This window comes from Crassostrea angulata, chromosome 3, assembly GCF_025612915.1.
Source record: "Crassostrea angulata isolate pt1a10 chromosome 3, ASM2561291v2, whole genome shotgun sequence".
NCBI classification, from domain to species: domain Eukaryota; kingdom Metazoa; phylum Mollusca; class Bivalvia; order Ostreida; family Ostreidae; genus Magallana; species Magallana angulata.
Window position 1 is genome coordinate 32894639 of NC_069113.1, and position 25717 is coordinate 32920355.

Consider the following 25717-nt stretch of genomic DNA (forward strand, 5'->3'; position numbering starts at 1 on the left):
CTACGGAAGTTACTGTGTACTAGCCGAATCAAAACAGTCCAATTCCGGGAAAGTAGCGAAACTTGAAAAGTGTATACAAAAACTTTATTGTGTTTTAAATCAATATCAAACAGTACTGATGCATATATGATGCATGGATAGACAACTAATTTCAATCAGATTGTAGTTGGCTGGTGCACCTGGGACTGAAATGAGGAAATAGTGAAAGAGTGAAATTAAAGTTATACACTACTTTTTATTTATTTATTTATTTATTTATTTATTTATTTATTTATTTATTTACTTATTTATTTATTTATTTATTTATTTATTTATTTATTTTGCTTCTCAAGATTTTTTCTCAAGAATGCCCCCCCCCTTCAGTCCACACACACACACACCTTCAAAAACGATGCTACGTGCTTAACTGCTCATACATTGACATTCTAATCGGTAGTTTTAATTTTCAGTTATAGCCTATATATATAAGGTGCCTGGTTTTTCTGGGGGTTAGAACCAACTGCATTATTAGAAGAGCACAACATGAGATATTTTATTTGTTTATGTGTAAAATTTGTGCGTGGAACCATGATCGCTTTTTATAATAGAGCTATGACTTCGATTATTTTTAAAAGTAGATATTAAAATAGCTAAATTTTTTAAAGGTTGTGTAACTTACCTTTTTTTATACCTGATATATCGTTTGCTTATTTTTCTATTTGTGAGTATTTTCTTTAATTTTTGTTTTCTTTATATATTCTAATTACATGTAATATATATTACATTTATATGTAACATGAAATCTCCACAATGGGAATATAAAGATTGAATGACTGAACACACAGATAGAATTTTGGATCATTTTTAATAAATTCAGTGACTAATACTGTATAGAGTATAGCTGTCTCAAATAAATATTTATTCAACAGCTGTTCAAATTAAAATTACTCAAAGCATAATCATTTCTTATAAACCAAACAAGCAAACAGATAAAATTCATACAAATAAAAAAAATAAAATAAAAAGTTCCCACCTTATCTCCGAAGCGGCCTCATGCGTCCTCCGGGGCATGGAGAGGATAAGTAAATATGTACCTTAACTCCGAAAATATATAAACGCACTCAGTAAAAAATGAGTATAATGATTTTAAAAGGCTTTGGTATGTGATATTCATAAACGTATAATTTGCTATAGGCCTATATGAATCTGTATTTTTTTTTGGGGGGGGGGGGGGGGTCGAAACAAAAACACTTAGAACTTTCGAAAAATCAGTCCACTTCTGTTATCCTCGTCAGGTCGACGAAATTAAAATAATAGATGTCATGTTGTAAATTTTGTATTTACACCCACCCAGTAAATTCAAAACTTTTAAAGCTACTTGCATATAATTTTCACTGTTTATTTTTATATCAAGTCATGTATTTTAAACATTTTATTAGTATTAGTATTATATATCAATACTATAATCATTTTTTAGCAAGTAGTATACCTTTTATTTTATAGAATTTGAGCTCGGTATAAAATGGTGTTTATTTATTTTCTTTAGTACATTCTTACATGTAGGATATCTCTTGAATAATTAAAGTTGTTAAATTAACTAGATAATCTAATAGAAAAACACCTTGTTTGGCATGTCCCCTTTTTTCGATACTGTGTAAATTTAGTTTTTTTTTTATCAGTAAATTCAAAATTTACAACATGACATTGGAGTAATATGCCGGCTAGAAAGGTCTTCGCTGCTGAAAGATTGCAAATTATATACAGAGTATGTTATTGAGTAAAAAAAAATCACATTCCCTTTTTCTCTCTGTCCATACATAGGCGCTCCCCAGCTAATTTTGTAAATGACGTGTGATCATATCTATTTATAAATGTCTACCCTCTGTACTATAAAATCAACTTTGATTTTATAGTACAGAGGGTAGACATTTATAAATAAATAGATATCCTACGTCATTTTCAAAATTAGCTGGGGAGTGCCTAAGTGTCCATAGTATTTTAGTGTCTTGTTGCACAGCCTGAATACAAAGTCAAAATACAAAATACTGTATATGATATAAAAATATTTAGAGTTTAGAAATAATGCTGTTTAAATTATTGATGTTTGACTTATTTGCGTGGGAAAATTCTTTCTACGTTAATGGAACTCATTGTTGGGGGGGGGGGGGGGTGTCTTCCAACGATACTTAGGCTGTTATGTGTTTGTATATTTTGGAAATAATATTTGGTATAAGGAAATTGTTACTGGCATATATAATTCGCCAGTAATGTTGGAAATGAAAAATAATTCAAATAAATCAATGAGAAACATTAGAAAGAAGTGTGTACAAGTTAAAAGTGCATATCTTTATGTATAAAAAATTATTTTCAAACCTGCAGTTAGTTGTCGTATAAATGATTCAGTATTATCGATGTTTCAAAGTCATATTTTCTTATAGACATTCCTCACAAGTTAGGAAATGCATCTCTCCTTCGCATTTTGAGTTTTGAAAATCAATCTAATAATTTTTGTTCACTTATCGGAACGGAAGCGTAGGCGTATTGCTGACAACTGATATTATTATTAAGTATCACGAACGAGACACATGTAAGTACGTGTAGATGAAATCCAAATTTAAAAAAAAATCGAAAAATAAATGCTATATTTCATTTTGTTTGAAAATTTGTCTCATACAATAAGATTACATTATACAATAAGATTTCAGAACGCTTTTTATCATAATGACAGAATATAGGCACAATTTTAAAAATAATACACACTTTATCTAATGCATTGGCACTGATAAAATAAAATGGTGCAACAAACTAAATATATAAAATATTGCATTGTAAAAATAAGTCCACCAACACTTGTAACAAGTTGTTAGAGATACAAAGAGAATAGGGCATCGATCTTTACCAAGATGAGCTTACTCACTTGAAAAACACTAAGTGCCTATGAGAACACCGACAAGAAAGAAATTCTTGAATGCCACTTAGCTAGCTATTGAGTATTAATTTATAGATAAGGGGTGTAACAGCTGCGATAGTGAAAGTATATTTTGGTCAATCAGATAAAAGGTTTTTGCCCTCCCCCCATTTTCATGCAAAATCGCCTACTCATACACCCATGGATAGGAATTTTAGGGTTAGTGTTCAGTGTATGAAATAAATTTCTATTTTTATTCCTCACTTTCTTTTTTTTTTTTGTCCTTTTTTGTCTTGTCGATGATTTTCAGGACTGATCTTTCGTGGTGAAAAACAATTCTACGTGACCGAGAATACAATCAATCAATCAATCAATCAATCAAATGTAGATGTATAACAAGAGGCCCAGGGGCCACATCGCTCACCTGAGCAACAATTGCCTTAATTCTGATCAAATTAGCATTACAGTATCAAAATATCTTGACAACTGAGTCGATAGATCTTGCTAAAAAAAAATTGAAAATCTGCCAATTTTTATCAACCTCTTATTTTTTAGTAAATACCAAGCCCCTTTTGTTGTTGTACCTGTAAGAAGATTTTTCTCTATTCCTATATACCCCCCCCCCCCCCCCCCCCCATTTCATGGCCCCATTTTTCTCTAGGGAATCATGGTTTCACCAGACTTAAATCTGCATAACCTTTGCTTTCACACTAAGTACTGAGTTTTGAACCGAGCACTTTCCCAGAATAGTTTTAAAGATTTTCTCTTTATATTCCTATGTAAATATTCAAACCGCCATCACGGTCCCGCCCTACCACTAGGGACTGTGATTTTGCAAACTTGAATTTACACTACCCGAGGATGCCTCTACACAAGTTTAAACCCTTTCTGGCCAAAAAATCTTTAAAAAGAAGATTTTTAAAGATTTTCTCTATATATTCCTAAGTAAAAATTCATCCCCCATTGTGGCCTTACCCTACCACTGGACTATTATTTAAACAAACTTGAATCTATATGATCTGGGGATGCTTCCACTCAAATTTGGGCTTATCTGGCCTAATAGTTTTGAGAAGAAGACTTTTATAGTTTTTCTCTATCTATAAAAATTCACCCCCATTGTGACCCCGCCCTACCCCCAGGGACCATGATTTGAACAAACTTGAATCTACACTTCCTAAGGATGGTTGCATGCCAATTTGAGATTTCTTGGCCAAATATTTTTGAGAAGATTTTTAAAAGATATTCCTATATAAAACTTGATCCCCCAATTGTGGCCCCACCCTACCCCCCCGGGGACCATGATTTGAACAAACTTCAATCTATACTATCTGAGGATGCTTCCATTTTAATTTGAGCTTTCCTGTCCTAATAGTTTTTGAGAAGAAGATTTTTAAAGATTTTCTCAATATATTCCTATGTTAAACTTGATCCCCCAATTGTGGCCCACCCTACCCATGGGAACTATGATTTGAACAAACTTGAATCTACACTACCTGAGGATGCTTCCATTTTAATTTGAGCTTTCCTGGCCTAATAGTTTTTGATAAGAATATTTTTAAAGATTTTCTCTATATATTCCTATGTAAAACATGATCTCCCAATTGTGGCCCCACCCTACCCCCGGGGATCATGATTTGAACAAACTTGAATCTACACTACCTGAGGATGCTTCCATTTCAATTTGAGCTTTTCTGGCCTAATAGTTTTTGAGAAGATTTTTAAAGATTTTCTCTATATATTCTTTTGTAAAACATGATCTCCCTATTGTGGCCCCACCCAACCCCCGGGGACCATGATTTGAACAAACTTAAATCTACACTATCTGAGGATGCTTCCACTCAAATTTGAGCTTTCCTGGCCTAATAGTTTTTGAGAAGAAGACTTTGGCTCAGGTGAGCTAAAAAAGGTTAAGTTTACAATACAATAAGTTGCTAAAGTTGGTTTCTGGAAGAAGAGACTTTGAAAATTTTCTTAATAAATATTGACAATTTTTTTTACTTTTTTAATCTTTAGTTTTTAAGATCTGTGTACAAACATAGAATTGTGAGCAAATCTCTGTATCTTGCTTATAATTCGAAGCTTAACACTCAAATATGGTTAGTAAAGAGAAATTGTAAACAATTAAACACAAGAAACATGCACTATAACAAATAAAGAACACAATTTATTTTTTCGAAATGAATCATATATATACATGTACATGTATATACCTACATATTTCCGACAGCAATATCAAACTCTATTTAAACTGAATAAACTCGAGAAAATGCCGAGCATCTCAACAAAACCTATTGCATTAGTCTACCATTACGCAAAATATAATGCCGAATTACCGATATAATGAATTGTATTTCAGTACTTTTTTGATACATCAGATTTTGCTTAATTTGCGCAGGTAAACAGTTAACTGTTTGATTTACCAAAGTCTCTGTTTGATTTGATACGTAAAAATCACGAAATACAGACGATAGTTCTCAGGTTACAAAGCATAAATAATGAAAACGAAACGAAAATCAGAACAAGCTAACACCATCGTCATGTGTGAAAACTGTCAACGCATTGAAATATTTAGCCTCAATTTACTTCACAAAATCGGCACCGATATATTTTGCATGTTTCAAAAATTTCCCTTCATTCGCAAACTGTTGCACAACAAGCAAATTCATCATAGTCAGATCGACCCTTTTTCGTACAAGTAATAGCTTTCCAAAAAGCTTGCCTGACTAAACAAATTTATTCAATGGAAGCATGTATGTTTTAATTAGGCTATCTTTGAGGAAATGAATTTTAATTTTTCGCTGCTGATCATAAATTCTAGTGCATGTACATGTGTACATGTGTCAGGGTTTGACACTAAGGTACGTCCGACCGACATTGTTTAGTAAAGGATAGGTCCGGTCGGGTTAAATGTCTGTGTACTAGCCCGACTGGTCGTGTGAAAAAAAAAAGTGTGCACATAATCGCTTGAAATTAAATTATTTCATTAAATGTCCAGCCATAGGAAATAGGAAAGGATATTCAAGCACGTATTGTTTTAGAAAGTGTGTGGGGCAGCTTTATCCAAAACATCTTGACAAGCAATTAATAAAAGGGCGAATTCTCGAAATCATGAAAAAAATCCTAATTGTAACTTCAATTCAATTAGATTCCTTATTTTCAGTTTCATTTATTACATGCTCCGACAATTTTCATTTATTAAATATGTAAAGTTAAGAAATGTGTCTGCTGCAAAAAAAGGGAGAAGCAGCCCCTACTCCCCACCACCGTTTTTACGTGCCTGCGATGTGTACACACGGTGTGGTGGAGTTATTCTCTTTTGAGAAGTGGACAGGCATAGCCTACGTGGATGTAGGCTATGCCTGTCCACTTCTCAAAAGAGAATATGCTGGAGTATTCTTCTGTGGTCCCATTTGGACTCGGCCACTAATCGACGCGCAAAAACTATAAATGAGACATTTTGGCGCGAAGTCCTGCTTTACCATTCACGCAACGGCTGAGATCTCGATCCGATGGTTTGAATGAACTCATCCATTGGCATTGATCCATGGAGAGGGGGGACAAATGATTTTTTTTACATTTGTTTTGTAACAACTACATATATTCTACTTTGGTTCGAATGTTTTGGAAGAAATCTATCGAATTAACACACATACTTGACTAGCGATTGTTTAATGTAGTATTGATGTACATTTAGTAAGATACACGAGTTTTGTGCCCCTTTCAAGATAAATGAAATCGCCCAATCGATCGAAAATCGGGTCACACCCCGCTTCGGCGATTTAGTTCCTCCAGTAAACATTCAAGCTATATGAATATATATTTGTTTTAATCTAAACTGACGATTCTTTGGTAATGATGACAATCCAACACCAATTATTACTTACATTGTACCGTAATAAACAATTTGTAACAACTTTCTGCGATCACCCCCCCCCCCCCTTTCCACCGTTCAACTACATGTATGGCTAATCTATTTTTAAATCAGGATTACACACGTGCATGGTGAACAGCCCTTTTACTTGAAAACTCTTGCTCACTGATGTTATTACATCTTATATAACATTCTTATCAATTGTGAATGTAAATGCTGACACATTAAACATGCATCTGTTAATCTTTTTTGTGAAAAATCTTGATATTACTTGCTCCAATTGTCTGCGCTGTTTCGGAGAAGGCAACTTTTAAACCTTAGATATGCCTGACGTCATGACGTCAGGCAATAATGTCATGGCTGCTTTAAACACAGAACCTCGTTTTAGGTGTATGGAATACGAGTCTTGGTAAAATGGGTACGCAAACCCGAGCCGTGGCAAAAAAAAAAAGCCGGGGCAGATCGGCAATCGTCAATTCCAAATACGCATTATTTTGCAGCAATATTTACAGCAAATACAAATATACTGGTCCATCAAATATCCTGAAATTTTAATGAGATTGGCAGATTAATAACTGCCAATCTTTTGTTTTGCCCAGGCCAAGTCTTGTCTACCCAATTTACCGGATGCCGAATCCGAAGCTATTAAACTGATTGAAACACGCCTTTCCTTTATTATTATTTTCGTAATAACTCAGATTTGAAACAGAATTAGACCTTAATTTTTGCAATTTATATTTTCCTTCCCATAAGGATAATTTATGCTTAACTACGTTGAATTGGAATCAGTAGTTCTTGAGAAGAAGATTTTTTAAAATGCACCCCCCTTTTTCTACAGTTTCAAGGTTTTCTCCGCTTTGAATACAGATCGGACTTTTATTTCTGCAATTTATATTCGCCCTCCCATAAGGATGCTTTGTGCCAAATTTGGTAGAAATTGGATAAGCGGTTTTAGAGAAGAAGTTCAAAATGTAAAAAGTTTACAGACGGACAGACAGACGGACAGACGGACGGACAGACGGACGGACGGACGGACGACGGACAAAAAGTGATCAGAATAGCTCACTTGAGCTTTCAGCTCAGGTGAGCTAAAAAAATGATATATCAAATAAGAATACATGTAGATCGATACGTGTATGCATTAGGAATATCGTTTATTTTTTTCTTTTCCTAGAAAAGATGATTTTTTTTTTCAAACGGCAAGTTCGTGTAAACACATGTAAATTTATTCTCAGCTTTGAGCATCAATCAATAGTCAATGCAAGATCGTCATTTAAATTGTTAGCAAGGCCCTATGAAAACGATTTCATTGCATTGATGATAGATCTATGAGTCAATCAATATGAAAGAAAGTGATCGTTGGGGTCAGTTTCCGCCATTAACAGAGTCAGAATTGTCAATTGATTATTTCCTCACATAATAGCCCAGATTCCGGGGTTGAAGTTGAAATTCGTCTTTGATTCGAATTTGTGAACTTTGAATTGATTTATGAGAGGATCGCTTGCTCTAAACGAATCATTTTTTTTCGATTTGAGTGATTTGAAAATCTCGCGATGTATAGAATGCAATAGTAATTTTTGTAGAAATGAGCTTATATATATATATATATATATATATATATATATATATATATATATATATATATATATATATATATATATATATATACAATATGCACATACACAGGAGAATTGCATTTACACGCACGCACGCACACACACACACACGCGCGCGCGCGCGCGCGCGTGTGTGCGTGAGTGCCTGCGTGCCTGCGTGTAAATGCAATTCTCTTGTGAATGTGCATATTGTTTAACATAATATATATCACTGAGTGCATTTACTTTGATGCACAATCATGTTGCTCCATAGGGACCTCAACCGGTAAATGAATTGAGTTATGGAACTTTTTTTCAATTTGGTTCCATGTATTATATACTGACCTTCGATCCAATTTTTGTTTTAAAATATGAATGAAACAACCTATTTTATCTTTGTGCGATAACAAAAAAGTAATAAATCATTCAAATTTCCTGCTTCAGGCACGTAACATCTTTTTTTTTATTAAAAGTGGAAAGGGGTGGGGGGCTGACTCCAATAAAAAATCTTGACAAAAAAGGAAAATAATAAGATTCTTTTAAAAAAAGCCAGAAAATCCTATTCCCCGGGGGGAGGGTGGGGGGCTAATAATATCTATAACTTCAATTTCACTGTTTATTTCCTTATTTTCAATTCATTTTTTTTACTTGACATAAAAGTGGGGAGGAGGAGAGAGGGGGCGCAATTCCACGTTAATTCAAATTTTTTTAATGCAAATTCAACAAAAATCTTTCCTGTGCTAAAAAGTGAAGCTACGTGATTGGGCTTATTACAGTTAAACTTGGTTATAGCGAAGTCCTAAGGACCAATGAATTTACTTGGTTATATCCGTAATTCGTTATATCCATATAACGAATTCGTAATATTAACATCAGCAAATTCACTATAAACATGTTTTCTTTAACCGGACTACAATTTTTGCTAATTGATGCTTGAAAAAAAAACCCCATCCTTTTGTTACCTTTAAAAATCGAATTGTAAATTGAAGAATTTATGAGAAAATCAATATATTCAAACTATTGTGTTAAATGGTCGTGCAAACTTTTTTAAATGTAAACAAATTCGTTATAAAAGACTAGTGTTAAATTTCGTTGTTATTCACCTTTAGGGGACACTGAAACAGTTCGCTATATCAGTTACTTAAGAAATAAAGTACGAGTTTTCGTGAATGTTGCAGAATAACCTCCGAGGTCGAGAAATGTTGTTTTGAAATATAAAAGCCGAGGCGTTAGCCGAGGCTTTTATATTTCAAACAACATTTCGAGACCGAGAAGGTTATCCTGCAACATTCACGATAACAAGAACTTTATTTCTATTCTACTAACAGCCCAGTATTTCTACGGATCGTTTCTCCTATAGAGAGACGATCTAGGTCATTTTGACGGCTGTTCCGTGTAACCCCAATGGTTTTGTTGGTAATGTTTACATGTGTATCGATCAAAGGAATCACATGCAGACGACAGAAATTTCTTTGGTTTTTTAATACTCTTATCTTATTTATAAAATATCTTTGAATCATGTTCCTAATATTATAAAGGCAATTTAATACGATTATTACTACTACACGATATATATTTTATGTAAAAACATGCAGTGAAAAAATGCTAGGGAGGTGCTAGGAACAGCCGCATTGATCTCTTAAAAATAAACATTTGAGGCAATACACATCGTTTTGACTGGAACTAACACGTGAAACTGACATGGTTTTAAAACTTTTTACGGTTTGAAGTTGTACTTTCATAGTCAGTGCGAGACAAATAGGTATTTCTGATCTGATAATTTACTGATGACGTTCGTGGTATATTGGAGAATAATGTCCGCGGCATCTCTTTGATCTCGGCAATAACTGTAGTAGAATTCGTTATATCTGAATTCGTTATAACCGTAAAATTTTGCAAAGATTTCTTAAGAATTTTAACGGGGACTCAAAAAACCTCGCTATATCAGAGAATTCGATATATACGGAACACGGTACGAAACAAGTTTTACTGTAACTGAAATATTTTTGCATCATTGATGTACACATCATCACAGATATTTTACATACTCTTTCCTTTGCTCTCGACACCCAGACCGCCTCTCAACAGAAGAACTCAACCTTATGTGTTTCCCGTTTCATGATGTGTTGCACTGGGTTTTCTTCCGTGTATGATGCATCTACGCCAAAATGGCAAAAAACCCTACAGAAAACCCCCTAGAAAATCCCGCGCTTTTGAAGTAGCGTGCTTACGGCTTACACAGCAATACTCTTATAAGCATTCCTGGCTGATACGAGTCCTGCAACCTAAAAATAAACTGTGATTCCTCTTTTTGTGGTTCATATTCTCTGGAAAACTTGTGTTGCTTGTTGATTCCGTACAATACATGTATCTGATTAGGAGAGTCAGATTTCGAATTTGTCATTTTGACACAAGGTGCATGTTTTAATTTATATGAATTAACTCAGTAATATTTTATCAATTAGATTTGTTCGGCATTTTAAAAGTAAATTTGTGATGAATATATTTCAGCGAATTACAGAGAACTGGTAAAGTGTTTTCAACAGCTTTCTGGATTACTCAATAGGTTATACAATTTGGTTAGCCGGGTATTCCGTTAATCGCTGAGACACATAATTATACAATCTGTACATACGCGTGCATAAAATAATATATATACACAGGTGTACACATGCTGTATTTTCAGGTTTCGTGCATACAATTTTCAACAACCATTTGTATTCGGATGTTCAAAAGTTCTAAAAACAAGTGTACAAAAATACTCAATCACTTACATTTGAACTCATAGAAGGAAGTCACATTTTTTTTAATCTAAGTACTACACAAATAGAATTTTTAACGAAATCAGAAACACGCAGTCTAAACTAGTTTTAAAAAATAGTATATAAAATATCAGTTATAATAATTCCTTAAGCCGACATCTGCTGACGTAGGTTTGCCAAGTTTCCTTACGTGTACAAACTGTTATTACATGTACGTAAGTGTGTGTATATGGGTCTGATAAAGCAATAAAAATACCTGTAATTTCCGCATAGAAATATAACACTTTGTAAAGTTTATTTACTAGTAACCAATGCTGACATGGAAACAAAACAATCCAAACTGGTGAAAAGTCGCGATTTAAAAAACCCCAAATAATCAATTGATGCTATAACAACACGGATGCTTGCATTGTCTCCGGTAGCTTTCATCAACATTCATGAACATATTTAAAAAAAAATCAATTTGCAAAATCAAAACTTGTAAGGAAATAAATGGTCGCACTGTTGTTTTGTTATATCGGCACACACAAATTATTGAAATGTCCACACAGATAATAGTAATCTATAAATATAATGGAGTTAGACGCACTAAGTGGGTTGAGTTTAAAAAGGAGTTTTTGGTCGGGGTTATTTTTTTATTCTACTTTATACGAAAAACTTTGTATACAGACGTAGGAGCATTTTTAAAAATTTCAATCGTAAATATTTCTTGTACTGATAAATAGAAGATGCATGGTCAAAAATATCCAATGAAAAAAATCAAAGGCTGATCAGAGTACTACATTGTAGTTATGGTCTTCCGTCTTCTATTATTCTATTGTTTCTTTTTCACTTTTCTTATTATTCTTTTTTTTTCTTACCGATTTTGTGCAGACGATTTCTCGGAGATGGCTGTGTCGATTTCGCTCAAATTTTCAATATTAACGTTTTTATTTAAAGCTGATACATTTTTTTTTTAATTTTAGAAAATACACTTCCGGTCAGAAGTTATCGTCCGTTTACGATTTTAAAAAGTCAATTTTGTCTGTCAGGTTTTTCAAAAACGAGTAAAGATAAAAGGCTGAAACTTTCAGAGATGATAGATCTACTGTTTTTCTGGTGCACCTCGGTCAAATGAATGTCCGCCGTCACTTCCTGTCGACACCGGAAGGAAATTTAAAAAATTGAAGTTTCCGACTTTTTTAGTTTTTAATATTATTTTTTGAAATTTTTACACCTTATAGTGATCCTTTTACTGATTCAGAATATGTAATTTATTTTAAAATCGATCAAGGCATTCTCGAGAAATTAAGCGTCAAAGTTCTGAAGCGAGAGTCCGAGTAGCACTGTCGATAGAGTCGTGGACATGGCCCAAGCGACCCGGGTTCAAGCCCCGAGTGCCGCAAATTTTTTTTTACTATTTTTCGCTTAGATCTACGGTTTTAACTTTGAATTGATAAGTTTGATCTAATCTATTAAAAAATCGGACGGAAGACCCACTCGTTGCTCGCAACGAGATCGTGTCTAGTTTTATTAATTTTCGTTAAATACGTACCAATTTGCGTATTCATTGAATGCAATTTCTTATAACAAATTGTATTGGTATTATCATTGTCCATGTTTTACGTTTCTTTTACCCTGTAATTTTCATTCATTTCATGAACATTGATGCACACGACTATTGATGAAACCAAAGTAATCGTAATAAACTTCCTTTTCGCAAAATCACAATTATCAATTTAGATGGTACACAGACATCTTTCCATTTCGACTCCCTACCCACAGAACCCCGTCCTGACCTAAGGCGACCGACCAAGGTTTGAATATTTTGTCAGACTTGTTCAGCACGACGTCAAACATATTTCCTGATTCGTCCAACCTCATGATTCTACTGTTATTGTAGTCGGTCACGTAAATATACCCGTTGTCCGGGTCACTACAGAGGCCACGCGGGTTAAAATAATTTTCCGCATTTTTCTTTAGTCCATAGTACTCGGCTTGAATATGGCCACTCGGATTTAACACAGTTACACACTCCCTTTTCCAGTCAGATATAGCGATAAACGAATTCTTGGTTATGACCACTCTGGCTGGATACTCAACAGTTGGATGGGCGGAAAATTCCAAAATATCAGGTAGCTCCCATCTCTTGTTTTCTCCTGTCATTGTCTTCACCACTTTATTGTTATGTGTGGCATCATGATCAAAAAAGGCATTTTTCTCGGTCATGCAGATATAAACGATTCCACTCTTTTGGTCCATGGCTAATCCTCGTGCACAGACAGGGGTGGATAGCAGCGTCGTTTGTTGCAATTGCTTGTCAACTGTCTTGATGACCTTTCCAGAATTGCAAGACACTAAAATGGTGTTGTTTGGTCCACTTGCAATGTCGTCCGCTGGTAGACCCAAGTGAAGTGACTTGTGGACTCTTCCTGAATTATCGTATAGTTTTAGCACTCCTTCTACACCTTCAACAACCCATGCTCTTCCATCACCTAGAGGAAGTATGGCAGAAACAACTGAACCTTGGTTTTCCACTTCAAAGTCCTCCAGCAGTTCTGGGTTAAGGTCTTTTTCAACAGGGATCCCAGGTGTTACCATCCCAAACAATGGACGAATGTCTTTTTCTTCAATGTGTTTCGGGTCAAAGTAGAAGGTATTACCTCTTTTAACTGTTGGTATTGAATAATCTGACTTCATTTTATCCAGCTTTGCTACCAGTTTATGACTGTATCCCACAACAGCAATGTCGTCACCTTGTAGACTAACGTTTTTGGCAAACTGATAGATTGTCGCAGCAGACAAAATCTTCCTATCCAAGTCTTTGATTTGTCCCTTGATAGGTGTCACTCTCTCTTTCATCATGTCTTTCACTTTCCCCATAAGATCGTTTTTGACAATTTCAACGAGATGGTGCAACATTTCCGAGTGTTTTTGAATAGCATCTTCTGCTGTGTGTTGTGCTCCTTTAAATCTGCTAATTTCTTGTGATATCTCCATTTTTTTCTCTGCCATCCAACACAAGTAATTTACGTATTCCTCTGAATTGACAGTATCTTTTAATTTGGCCCTATTCGAGTCTGCAACATCCTTGACGTAATTTGATGCATGTTGCTTGTGAGTTGTTGCGTTGCAATGCTGGCAAACCAAATCCTTGCAGACTTTGCATTGATACAACAGCCGCTCCTCAGGGTGGGTTTTGCAGAAAAGAGTATGTTTTATCTGTTGCTTGCTTGCATTCTGTCCTACTTTCAGCAGATGATGTTCTCGCGTGGCTGTCATTCCAGCATGTGATTTCACACATGACGCACAAAAATCTTGATTGCACTCTATACAGTGCTTTTTCGCCTCTTCTTCCTCTCCACAAACTTGGCAAAATTCACCAATGCTCTGCTCTTGAAGTTGATAGAAATAATTTCTTCTTAGCGCTCGTGCCCCTTTTTCGGGAACTTTCATCTCAGACTCGCAAAGTGGACATTCTAAAACGCCATCTTCACAGCATGTCGTAATGTAACCGTCGAGGCACTCCTTGCAAAAACTATGGTGACAGTTTAACAGGCGCGGATCTTTAAATTCTTCCAGACAAAGATAACACTTGAGGTTGTTCAGGATTAGGTTCAATGTTCTCTGTCTATTCTTGCCTTTAGACATCTTTACTTAACTTTCATAAGATCTAAAGAAATATTGAAAACAAAAATCTATACACATTCTTCATCAGGCGAACACAATCGTATTTCCTCGTTAAAAATGTTCCAATTACATACTTTTTTTAGCAAGTTCCTATCGGGAACACAAAAGAACACAAAAAATCACTCTGATAATTGTCTTTTGTCATTTATCGTAAAGTTTCTATAAAGATCACTGCCATAAATTATAAATTTATAGGAATTACAAGAGACATTTTTCTTCGGGTTATCAACAAACAAGATAATGGATACGACCACACACACGAATTAACTTGAAACTCAGCATACTATCAACTTCTGTGTAATAAATCATCGCTCTTTGATAATCTATTCCACCTTTTCAACCTGTGTTGCTTAGATATAATTAATATCTTTGAAAAATGATGTTCATTATCTAGATTATTATTTCAATTGTAAAAAAAATCCTTTACACAATTAAAAAAAATTATATACATACTGTATAAGAATCAATGATTTTCACTGTTAAAAAATTTCATGAAACGGTTTTAAAACATAACTTTTAAAATAAATCACATAGATATCTTAGAAATCGCTATCAATGAAATCAACCTACCCTGAAATTTCTCTGATGTTAATCCATCTGATCAGAGGACGGTTTTTTCTACCCGAGTCACTAGACTATTTGACTTTAAACCCACCAATTCCTATTCCCTCGGAACCAATAGTCACGAACAACTTGGATATGCAGTTGTACGCAGAAAACTTTTTGTTTGTCGGTCTCTTAATTTGCTAGTGAATCACTTCACTAACGACTAGCTACCACTTTATTTATTCAGCTTTCTCGCATTGATTCTCGGGTGCACAACATTTTCGCTTGCCATCAGAAATCAATTTTATCCAGTTTTGACGATAAACTTTCTCGTTTGCGCTCTAAAATGTTGTAGAAAGCCAATTTTGTCCCACTACAAATGGCGCGTGATTCTTCATATCAATACATTATCGGTTTGACTCATGCTGTGCATTTTTTAAATGAATACGTCCGTCGCATACATGAGAGCGAATTGTCACAATTCAAATAATATTAGCCATTCAACACCATTACAGTAATGATCTTTCTGACGCTATCATAAAGCGTCTTTTCCCAATCATCAATTTTTTATTTGAAAAATTACGAATAAATAATGCATTGAAAACTGTATGCAAATAACTCTCATCAGGCTGCAGTATCCTTATTCTTCCGAAAAAAAATGAGACACCTCAATGTAAATGAATTCCTACTGGGTTAATTTGTTTTGTTAACAACGGGCAACTTAATCGACCCTTTCCGGGAAAATATCGGTATGCTAGTACCAAAGTAGCAAGGGGCAGTTTCGGATAAAGTAACATTTTTGTAAAATTGACAGTTGCTGTACTTATGAATGTTGCTAAAATTAATGAAATGATTTGTAATGATTATCGTTAGTTAGAGGGATGTCTTCCATTGAAATTGGTATGCAATATCTAGGCCCCTTATGTTAAGTATATGAAAATCAGAAGTAAAGTGCGAAATTTGCGAATTTGACTGTTGTGTTGACTTACCACAATGACATTGCAAAGACGGGGGAGGGGGTAAAATAACACAAAATGGATGGGAAACATTGCAAAAAATCATCACATACTAGTTTGTGAAATGTAACGGTGCAACATGAACACGATACAGAATGTCAGCCCTTAGCAGGGAAAAAGCTGGGGGTTGTCTAAAATGCTGAAAAATCATGAAAAATGGGCGAAAAATGAAAGGGTCGAAATCTTAGAAAAACCTTTAAGTAGAAAATTTTTACACATTTGGAATACTACTTTTTTCTCAGAAATTGCTGATTGGTCGTATATGGGGTAAATAAAAGGTAGTTTTTGCTGAATGGGAACTGAGAACATTCTACATGTAGTTACACAGTTCCAAAGACACACATCCCCTGTCTACAGCGAAATGTATCAAGAAACTGTTCCGTGACACCTTATAATAAGTTGTGCATTAGAAACGCGTTTATACTTGGAGTATAGAAACAATGATGATGCCAGTTCATTTCACTGTTATTTTACGTACCGCTCAAGGAATTGAAACTCAAAGTTATAAAACGATTGACCCTCAAATAATTACTTTGTTAATTTTAAACTAGAGGTACTGTGAGCAAGCTCACAATTGATACCCCCCGCTAAGATAAAAATCATAATGCGTGTATTTTTCCAATTATAGAAAATATTGGATGAATCTATTTCACCGTCTATTTTCTTTAAATAACAACTGCTCTATTTTTTTTAAAAACTGTTGGTCATAAGAAATACTACATTCAATGCTTCTCCATAAGAAAGATAACGACCGGACACAAATTTTGCACTTTTTCTGCCAGTGACCTTGACCTTGCCCAAATGACCTTGGGTCAAGGTCATGACACACCCTTTGGTCCTAAGCAATATTTGTGTGAAGTTAGAACATTCAATGCTTCTCCATAAGAAAGATAATGACCGGACACGAATTTTGCACTATTTTTCCCAACGACCTTGACCTTGCCTAAATGACCTTGGATCAAGGTCATGGGACACCCTTAGGTCATTAGCAATCTTTGTATGAATTAAGAACTTCAAAGGTTTCTCCATAAGAAAGATATGGGCCGGACACAAATTTTGCACTTTTTTCTGCCAGTGACCTTGACCTTGCCCTAATGACCTTGGGCCAAGGTCTTGACACACCCTTTGGTCATAAGCAATCTTTGTGTGAAGTAAGAACTTCCAATGTTTCTCCATAAGAAAGATATGGACCGGACACGAATTTTGTATTTTTTCTGCCAGTGACCTTGCCCTTACCCGAATGACCTTGGGCCAAGGTCATGACACATCCTTAGGTCATAAGCAATCTTTGTGTGAAGTAAGAACTTCCAATGTTTCTCCATAAGAAAGATATGGACCGGACACGATTGCACAGACAGACGGACAAGGTGATTCCTATATACCCCCCCCCCAAACTTCGTTTGCGGGGGGTATAATAAAATCAAATGGTTGATATTCCCCTTATTTGCGGGTTATATATTTGCGGTAAGGCTATATATCTGCGATAGGGTTAAATATTATATACTTACGTAGATTTTTAGAAACATACGATAATTTTTCAGCAGTAATTGTATCTACATAAAAAGCAAAAGATGCATCTCATTGGCAATTCTGCAACTGTATGTAAACGTAAAATAATCCATAACCAGGCATTGTGAGCTGTTATAATGTACGGAGTTTTGTTCGATTCTCATACCGGTAAGAGTGTTCAATTATTCCTTATTATTATTTATAAGTTGTATTTTCTGTATTAATAGGTTTCCCCCCTAATGATCAAAGTTTTTCCTCGAACGGTGAGATTTTGGCAATAAATAGTGTCCTGTTAATATGCAAGAACGTAAAATGACTAATCTATATTGTTTCTTTATAGTTATGCATATCCTCTATTATAATAAGGGTCCCTCAATTCCATCTGTTTTAATGTATTGGAAGAAGAAGGTTACAAACCCGAACAAAATTCATTGTTGTTTGGCCCAAAAATATCAGTGATATATAAAGCTATTTAAAAAAGTCAAATATTGCATCTCGAGTCGCTTTGTGTAAAATTACCAAGTTATTCACGTCTTTAATTCCTGTTTTTAATTAAATATCTAATGAGATTGTTAGGTAAAGTTTTGTATTATCAGGTATTCTTGAACAAATAAACGATACATATTTTGAAATCTTTAAAAACCTTCACGCGTATTTCCAAACAGACTAATTTAAAGAGGTTCGCTCCTCAGGTTTTGGGTTTCCACTTTGGGTCACCTTTAGTCTGAAAGTTCTGCATCACATATTAATTCTAGTAGTAAATTTATATTTTACAATCTTAAATAAACTTTATTGAATAAAATTGTTTTTAAAAAATTATACATTTTTACAGAATTTAGTAAGGGGCTATAATCATTTTGTGGCGGAAGGTTTTCAAGCAGGAAATGAACATTTTTCATAACTCACTAGTTTTGTAGTACTGTTACTTTAGCTTCCTAATTTTCAGCACAGACCAAATTTCTAGAAAGTTTGTGTATTTCGATATATTCATGATTTTCTAAAAACATATTAAAACAATATTTTGATATTTCTATCGATATATTTTGGCATATTTAGCTTATATTTCAAAGAAGTTAAGAAGAAATTAAAACTCCAATTTTGGCCTAAAATTAGCTTGTTTCATGCTATATCTCAAATTTTTGAGATGTGATCCCTACTTGTTTTACTTTTAAATGAGACATTAGATGTATGTCTATTTGTATGCAAAGTTTTAGAAAGATGACATATCTATATTTTTTTCATTTGCGTTATAATTTAATTGCTCCAAAATTTTGTAACATCTATAGTTGTGTTCAATATGTACTGGCCTTTGAAGCCACCAGTAAAGCAAGAATTTTTAAACTTTGACTTAGATTTTACTTTTATAGTCACTACATGTGCTCAACTTCATACTGTATTAAAATCATAACTAAATTCTAGTTCAAACTATAAATATGTGTTTGATTTCTTCAAATTATCAATTTCCATGTCAAATTTTAGCAAAAATTTCAGGAAAACTATCTTTTCTGTTTAGGTCTCTATATTTCAAAAAAATGACATGTGACATGGGTCACAAGTAAAATAAATGAACATTTTAGGTCCCCATCTTCATATTCAAGTGGTTTTCGGATGATTGACATTACTATTAGTTCAGGTGCCAACCTCCTTAACAACCATGTACAGAAACTGCGCATGTCACAATACTGAAGCAACTTTATCACTTTCAACACATTTACACTCCCACCCTAGGATTTCCTTCTGAAGCAAATGATCATCAAATCCAACAATTAACTTCAAATATTTAGCAATGACGGTCTAAAAAAAACATGTCAAACTTACACATATGTCATAAAACATTAAGGAAATTTAACTTCAAAAACTTCAGCTATGCTGCATACTACATTCTAAATACCTATGTATATTATATAAACGAAACAAGGAAATAAAGGTTTTAAGGAAGTTTAACTTTTTTTCCAACCATATTTTTTTAATCTATTATATTATAAATAAAAGTTATATAATCAAAGAATTTGTCTGCATTTTTTCTTAGTTTTAATTTTGACTGATGGTTTGCAAATACATATTTGGTACCACTATATTTGGTAGGAAAACAATTTCATAACTTATGTACGTACACCTGAAGAAGGATGTAAATCGTAAATCCAGAAAGCGCTAGTGAATAGAGACTTTGGAACTGTTCATTTTCTTTTTCCTTGTGTGTGTGTGTGTGTGTGTGTGTGTGTGTGTGTGATGAACAGCTCTATTAGCTTTTCACTATTTACTATTCAAATGGCGAATAGTACATGTATAGACACCCATATTGCTACTATGGTACCAAATACTAGTATGTATATACATTGTACCTATATGTATACAAATATGTATAGTTTATTTAATTTCATAACTTATGTACGTTCACCTGAACATGGATGTAAATCCAGAGAGCGCTAGTGAATAGAGACTTAGGAACTGTTCATTTTCTTTTTTTGATTATTTATACTGTGTGATATCACCTTTCACTCTTTTTGGACTCTCTCTCTCTCTCTCTCTCTCTCTCTCTCTCTCTCTCTCTCTATATATATATATATATATCGCCATGTTTCAGAGTGAGACAATTAATCGCTTTCCTTCCACAATCAGGAAGTTTCAAAATATAGATATACATGCACTGCATCTGATAATACAGCGTGATGAACGAGCAAGATATGTTCTTATCTCCATGTATATACCCTAACTTGAGAGAAAATTAACTTAATGGGGGAAAATATCAACCAATATTTTGCCAAAGACAGCATATATCTTCTCGAGGAAGATGATGATGATGATTACCTCTTGCCTCACAATAACAATGATTCAGCATTTAAATTTGAACAAAGTAGTGAAAAATGCAATGCCCGAGGAAGTACATCATTTACAGCTGAGGAGAAAATGAACAAATATTTCTCGGAAGACAGTATATTTCGGTCAGAAGACGAGGATGAAGAAAGCAGACAGGTAAAAAATCAATGGAAACCTGGACCATCTCGAGAGTCCATTCCTCAGGAAGATCCAAAAAAAAATATTTCACCCACAGTTGACGGAGAATATGTATTTCCAGCAAAAACTCAAAAACGTAAACAAGAAACCTCAAGCAATCTCAAAGCAAGAATTGAAGTAGAAGAATTTGAAGAAAGTAGTGAACAAAGCAATGCCCGAGGAAGTACATCATTGACAGATGATGAGAAAATGAAGAAATATTTCTCGGAAGACAGTATATTTCGGTCAGAAGACGAGGATGAAGAAAGCAGACAGGTTAAAAATCAGTGGAAACCTGGATCATCTCGGGAGTCCATTCCTCAGGAAGATCCAAATAAAAATATTTCACCCACAGTTGACGGAGAATATGTATTTCCAGCAAAAACTCAAAAACGTAAACAAGAAACCTCAAGCAATCTCAAAGCAAGAATTGAAGTAGATGATGAAGATTACGTTCTGCCTCACAATTACAAGGATTTGGCAATTAAGATGGAAGAAAGAAGTAAATTGAGCTATACTAAAAAAAGGGCATCGCCCATATTTAATGGAAAAGAAGAGGTTATACCATCAAAAACTCCAGAAAGTAAAAATGAAAATTCCAGTTATTTCAATGAGAATGGGGGTGTTGTCTCTAAAACACTACTTCCCACAAGAAAAAATTGTGACAGGAAGTGTGTTCGTTATTTTCGTTTTGTGAAAGAAAAGATAAGTTCAAAATATGAGGAAATTCGGTCATCGGTTTGTAATAGCCCGAAAAGCGATAATGAAGGCCCCCTTTTGTTGGTTTCCACTTTCTTTTTTTCGGATAGAATGGCGAATGTCTCTTCCATAACAAGTTATGAAAATGGTGAATGTTGGGTGGCCGCTGACGGTGCTAAACGTGTTCGATTGTACAATAGAGACGGACATTTGATAGAAACTGTAAATGTTGGGAGTCCTGTAGATTCACTTACAATAGACAAACATGGAAATGTCTACATGTCTTGTCCAGAGATTAAACAGGTTCTAGTTTTCAATCGAAGCCGACACGTGAGTTTTTTTGATTCCAAAACATTTTATAACGAAATTAAAACCCCCGAGATTGATACTTTGAGTACTTGTAAAATTTAACGCCATGGAATTTAAACGTATTTTTTGGTATTTACAGATAAAACATGATTTTTAAAACCACTATATAATTAAAAATAAATATTTATTTGTAGGTAAAAACATTTAAGGAAATGACTGATTTTCCCCGTGGGATCGCTTATATGAAGCTTAGCGAGTCAATCCTGGTTTGCAGAAACAAAACGAAAATTGCCTATAACATGTCATCCAAACCATCAAACCGAATAGAAAAATACAGTGTAAGCGGTACCAAGACCAAATCCGGGGCTGTAACGAAAACTTTGTTTGGTTATCCTCTTCGAGTGTGTGTGAATGTAAATAACGACTGTGTTGTCTCTGACTTTGCCAATAGTTCAATAACTGCCATCGACTCCTCTGGAAGAACGAGATTTTCCTTCAAATCGTCAACAGATTTCACCATCAGCTATAGACATTCTGTTTGCTGTGATAGAGACGGTTATATCTACATTTTTTCGAAAGGTACACCAAACGTCTGTATTTTGGATTCCAACGGCAATGTGAAAAATACGTTTACTTGTCTAGATCTGAGCGACGATACTTGCTTTGCAGCGGTGTTTGATACTGATGGATATCTATGGCTCGGGAGCTCGAAAAATACAATTAAAATCTTCAAACTGAGCAACCAAACCAATGTTGTTTATTAAAACACAATTGTCTCTTTAGATTGTTTAACACTATGCCTGTTTTAACATTATACTCATTTTAAACGAGCACTGTAACGAGTTACACGAATGTTTTTTAAATTTTATTTTTTCCTTTTTCGTGATACGTGTAACAAAGCCGTTTAAGGGTATTTCCAACGGTCAACTACTAATTTACCGTCAATCATATTGAGTTTTAACTAAGATACAGAGCTGATATTTCTCAGTAACGTTTACAGATTTCGTCATGTTTTTTAATTTATATGTTGAGTGATGAATAGAAGATATCATGTTTAAATCAAAATTCAGCGTGATAAACACTAGTACATGTAACTGCATGCGTTTTTGTGTTTATTACAAACAAAACAATTTTAAAAAATTTACTCGAAAAAAACATTTAACCAGTTTATAGAACGCGCCTTGTTTTCATAACAAAGAATTGTAAGCATTGTATCTTGCTTATTGTATAATACATGTAAATGACAATATAAATTTGACTAATTATTAAAGATATCAATAAAGTGGTCAGCACTAGGGAAACATTGTCATTGTCAAATATTGCAAATATATTTATGAATACATAAACATTGTTATTTAACAATATAAGTGACTATTCTATATCAATTTGGTAATATGCTCAACTTATATGGAAGCAATATGGCGTATAAAGGTAACATAAATTGATCTAGAAATTTCAACTGAAAATTGATCAGGAGTTCATTTCAACATTTACTAAAAATAGTACATGATTCATTATACGATCGGTAATGAATAATATCTAGAAATGTCACTACCTGTGACCTGTGAAAATGATGATGCAATGCAAAATGGTTAAAATGATCTATAAATCACTAAAATTGGATCAGTTAGGAGTTCATTTTAACATTTACTAGAAATAGTGCATATTGCATAACACGATCAGTAATAAATCATGTCTAAAAATGTCACTACCTTGAAAATGAAAATGATGATGCAAGAAAAATAAAATAGAGCAGTTATTTTATTCTTACTTTAATACTGAGATATTTTACAATGATTCCTATCTGTATCTCTGTAAATCTCCATTTGTACCATGTTATATAAAAGATCATTGCTCTGAATACGAATTATATTGAACGATGGCATGCCATTTCTTCGAAATGGTATATAAGTTAAATACAGTGTTGTAGATGAATTTAGGCCACACAGCAACGACATGAGGTACATGTACTTCTTCGTAACTCTTTGATTACTGCATTTCTGATGTGAATTTGGATGTACAATTAGATGGGTTATGGTACAAAAGACACTATGTATATCAAGAAATCGAATCTATTAAGTTGCAGTCATTTATATATCATATAATAATATCACAGATGATTGGAGAACGAGATATCTGCAACCAAACATAACTAACTTAACAAAGGACTTACAGAAGAAATACACAATCATGGATTTTTTAAAAAAATGCTTTATTTATTTGTGGTATGGACGTTTGCAAAGTCCTTTGATGAAAAACATCTGATTAAATGACGTCATCTGATACTTATTAGGAAAATAGATTTTACTAAAACTTAGTTTGCATGATTGACTTTGATATAATTTTTTATTAAACTGTTTCATTTAAAAAATAAAATGATTTCTTTGGTGATTCATGAGGGATGTGATGGTGGCGACAATGCAGAAATATTTCTGCAATGATCGCCACTTTCACAAACCGCATGAATCTTCAAAGAAAGCATTCGCATGCTTTCTTGCACTCTTTTGCTAATTTCAACTTATAGTTAGCTGAGAATTCAGACTACACTCACTGATTAAATCTTTATAATGATTTTGTCCCCGTCTTTTATAAAACAAGTATAAAAACACAATCCTATATCTTGTTCTGAATATGATTTTAAAAAAAATCATCTATGTGCTCCTGACGTCTTTAAGGTCATTCAAATCGGGCTCACAAGTGGACATTCCAAAATACCCACGTTGCAACATATTGTCATACACTAATGATAAAAGATTGTCTTTCATGAACTCCCAATATAATGGGTATAAATAGCAATGTCAAAAAGTTAACCAACATAGTTGCTTATTTCAGTGAAGATCAGGGGCTTTCCAGAAGACTTTATCTTTTACCAAGCAAATTCATATTGAACTGAACTGTACAACATTACTGTTTTTTAATTTTTTTTTATTTATGTTTGAGATAGGCATATCCTTGAGAATTATGAACACAACCAATCGCAAGTATTACAAAAACTTAAAGCTCTTTTGATCATCATTGTGACGTTAAAATATCTTTTTGATCTGTTAAAAAGATCTCACAGAAATGAACATTTTTTTATTATCTGTAGTTTTATATAAGGAAGCATATTTTTTCAATTCAAATTTTTTTCAAAAACTTCTAGCACGATCAATTTCAAACGTTCCCCGCTACAGTGTGCTCTTAATTTATCGCGTTTCCATTAAAAACATATTGTGGATTATTTAAATTTTGAGGAAAAAAAACCTGTTTCGACACTTGGGGTACCAAATATCATTATAGATTGCCAATATTTATTATTTTATTTCTCTAAACTGTTTTTATTCATAATCGTGAAACATTTACAGAGAAAATTCATCTGAAATAAAAATGAAAAATTATCATAAGAAACATCCCGAAATCCACATCGATTTCTGCTCTTGTTAATCTAAATTTACAATTAGTGCCACCTTTATTTATCATCTTTCCAATATCGATCTTGGGTACATAACATTGATGAATGCCACTATAAACAATTTTATCCATTTTTGACGATACATAACCTTCCTGTTTGTGCTTTGCATTTGAAGCAAACGCCGATTTCATCCTGCTTCAATTGGCACATGCTAGCTGATAAGGCAGAATATCTGCTTCATATTGAACGGGTTTTATGCGACACAGTTGAGGAAATTCTACAATGAAAACAGAAAGAAAAACCAAAATGAGTATTTTATACAGTCAAGTACAATGCCAAATCGAAGATGGAAATGCTAGAGAAAAGGCACAACATGGATGCATATTGTATTGTGTATTTCTGCCATTGTTCTATGGAATTGTCGTCACATATTAAAAAAAAACTATAATATTATAGTCCGGCAAACGAT

The 25717-nt window shown here is 33.8% G+C and overlaps 2 protein-coding genes across 2 annotated transcripts; one reads left to right on the forward strand and one right to left on the reverse strand.

Moving 5' to 3' along the window:
• Window positions 1-12586: 12586 nt before the first annotated feature.
• Window positions 12587-15852, reverse strand: LOC128177025 (transcription intermediary factor 1-alpha-like). Its single transcript, XM_052843533.1, has 2 exons — window positions 15355-15852; window positions 12587-14767 (listed from the first exon to the last, which is right to left on the reverse strand). Exon 2 carries the CDS (start codon window positions 14743-14745, stop codon window positions 12829-12831), a length of 1917 nt encoding a protein of 638 aa, XP_052699493.1. The 5' UTR covers window positions 14746-14767; window positions 15355-15852; the 3' UTR covers window positions 12587-12828.
• Window positions 15853-20533: 4681 nt separating this feature from the next.
• On the forward strand, window positions 20534-23529 carry LOC128177480 (uncharacterized). The gene is made up of 2 exons (XM_052844198.1): window positions 20534-21878; window positions 22052-23529. The coding sequence occupies exons 1-2, from the start codon at window positions 20589-20591 to the stop codon at window positions 22619-22621; spliced, it is 1860 nt and encodes a 619-aa protein (XP_052700158.1). The 5' UTR covers window positions 20534-20588; the 3' UTR covers window positions 22622-23529.
• The last annotated feature ends 2188 nt before the right edge of the window (window positions 23530-25717 follow it).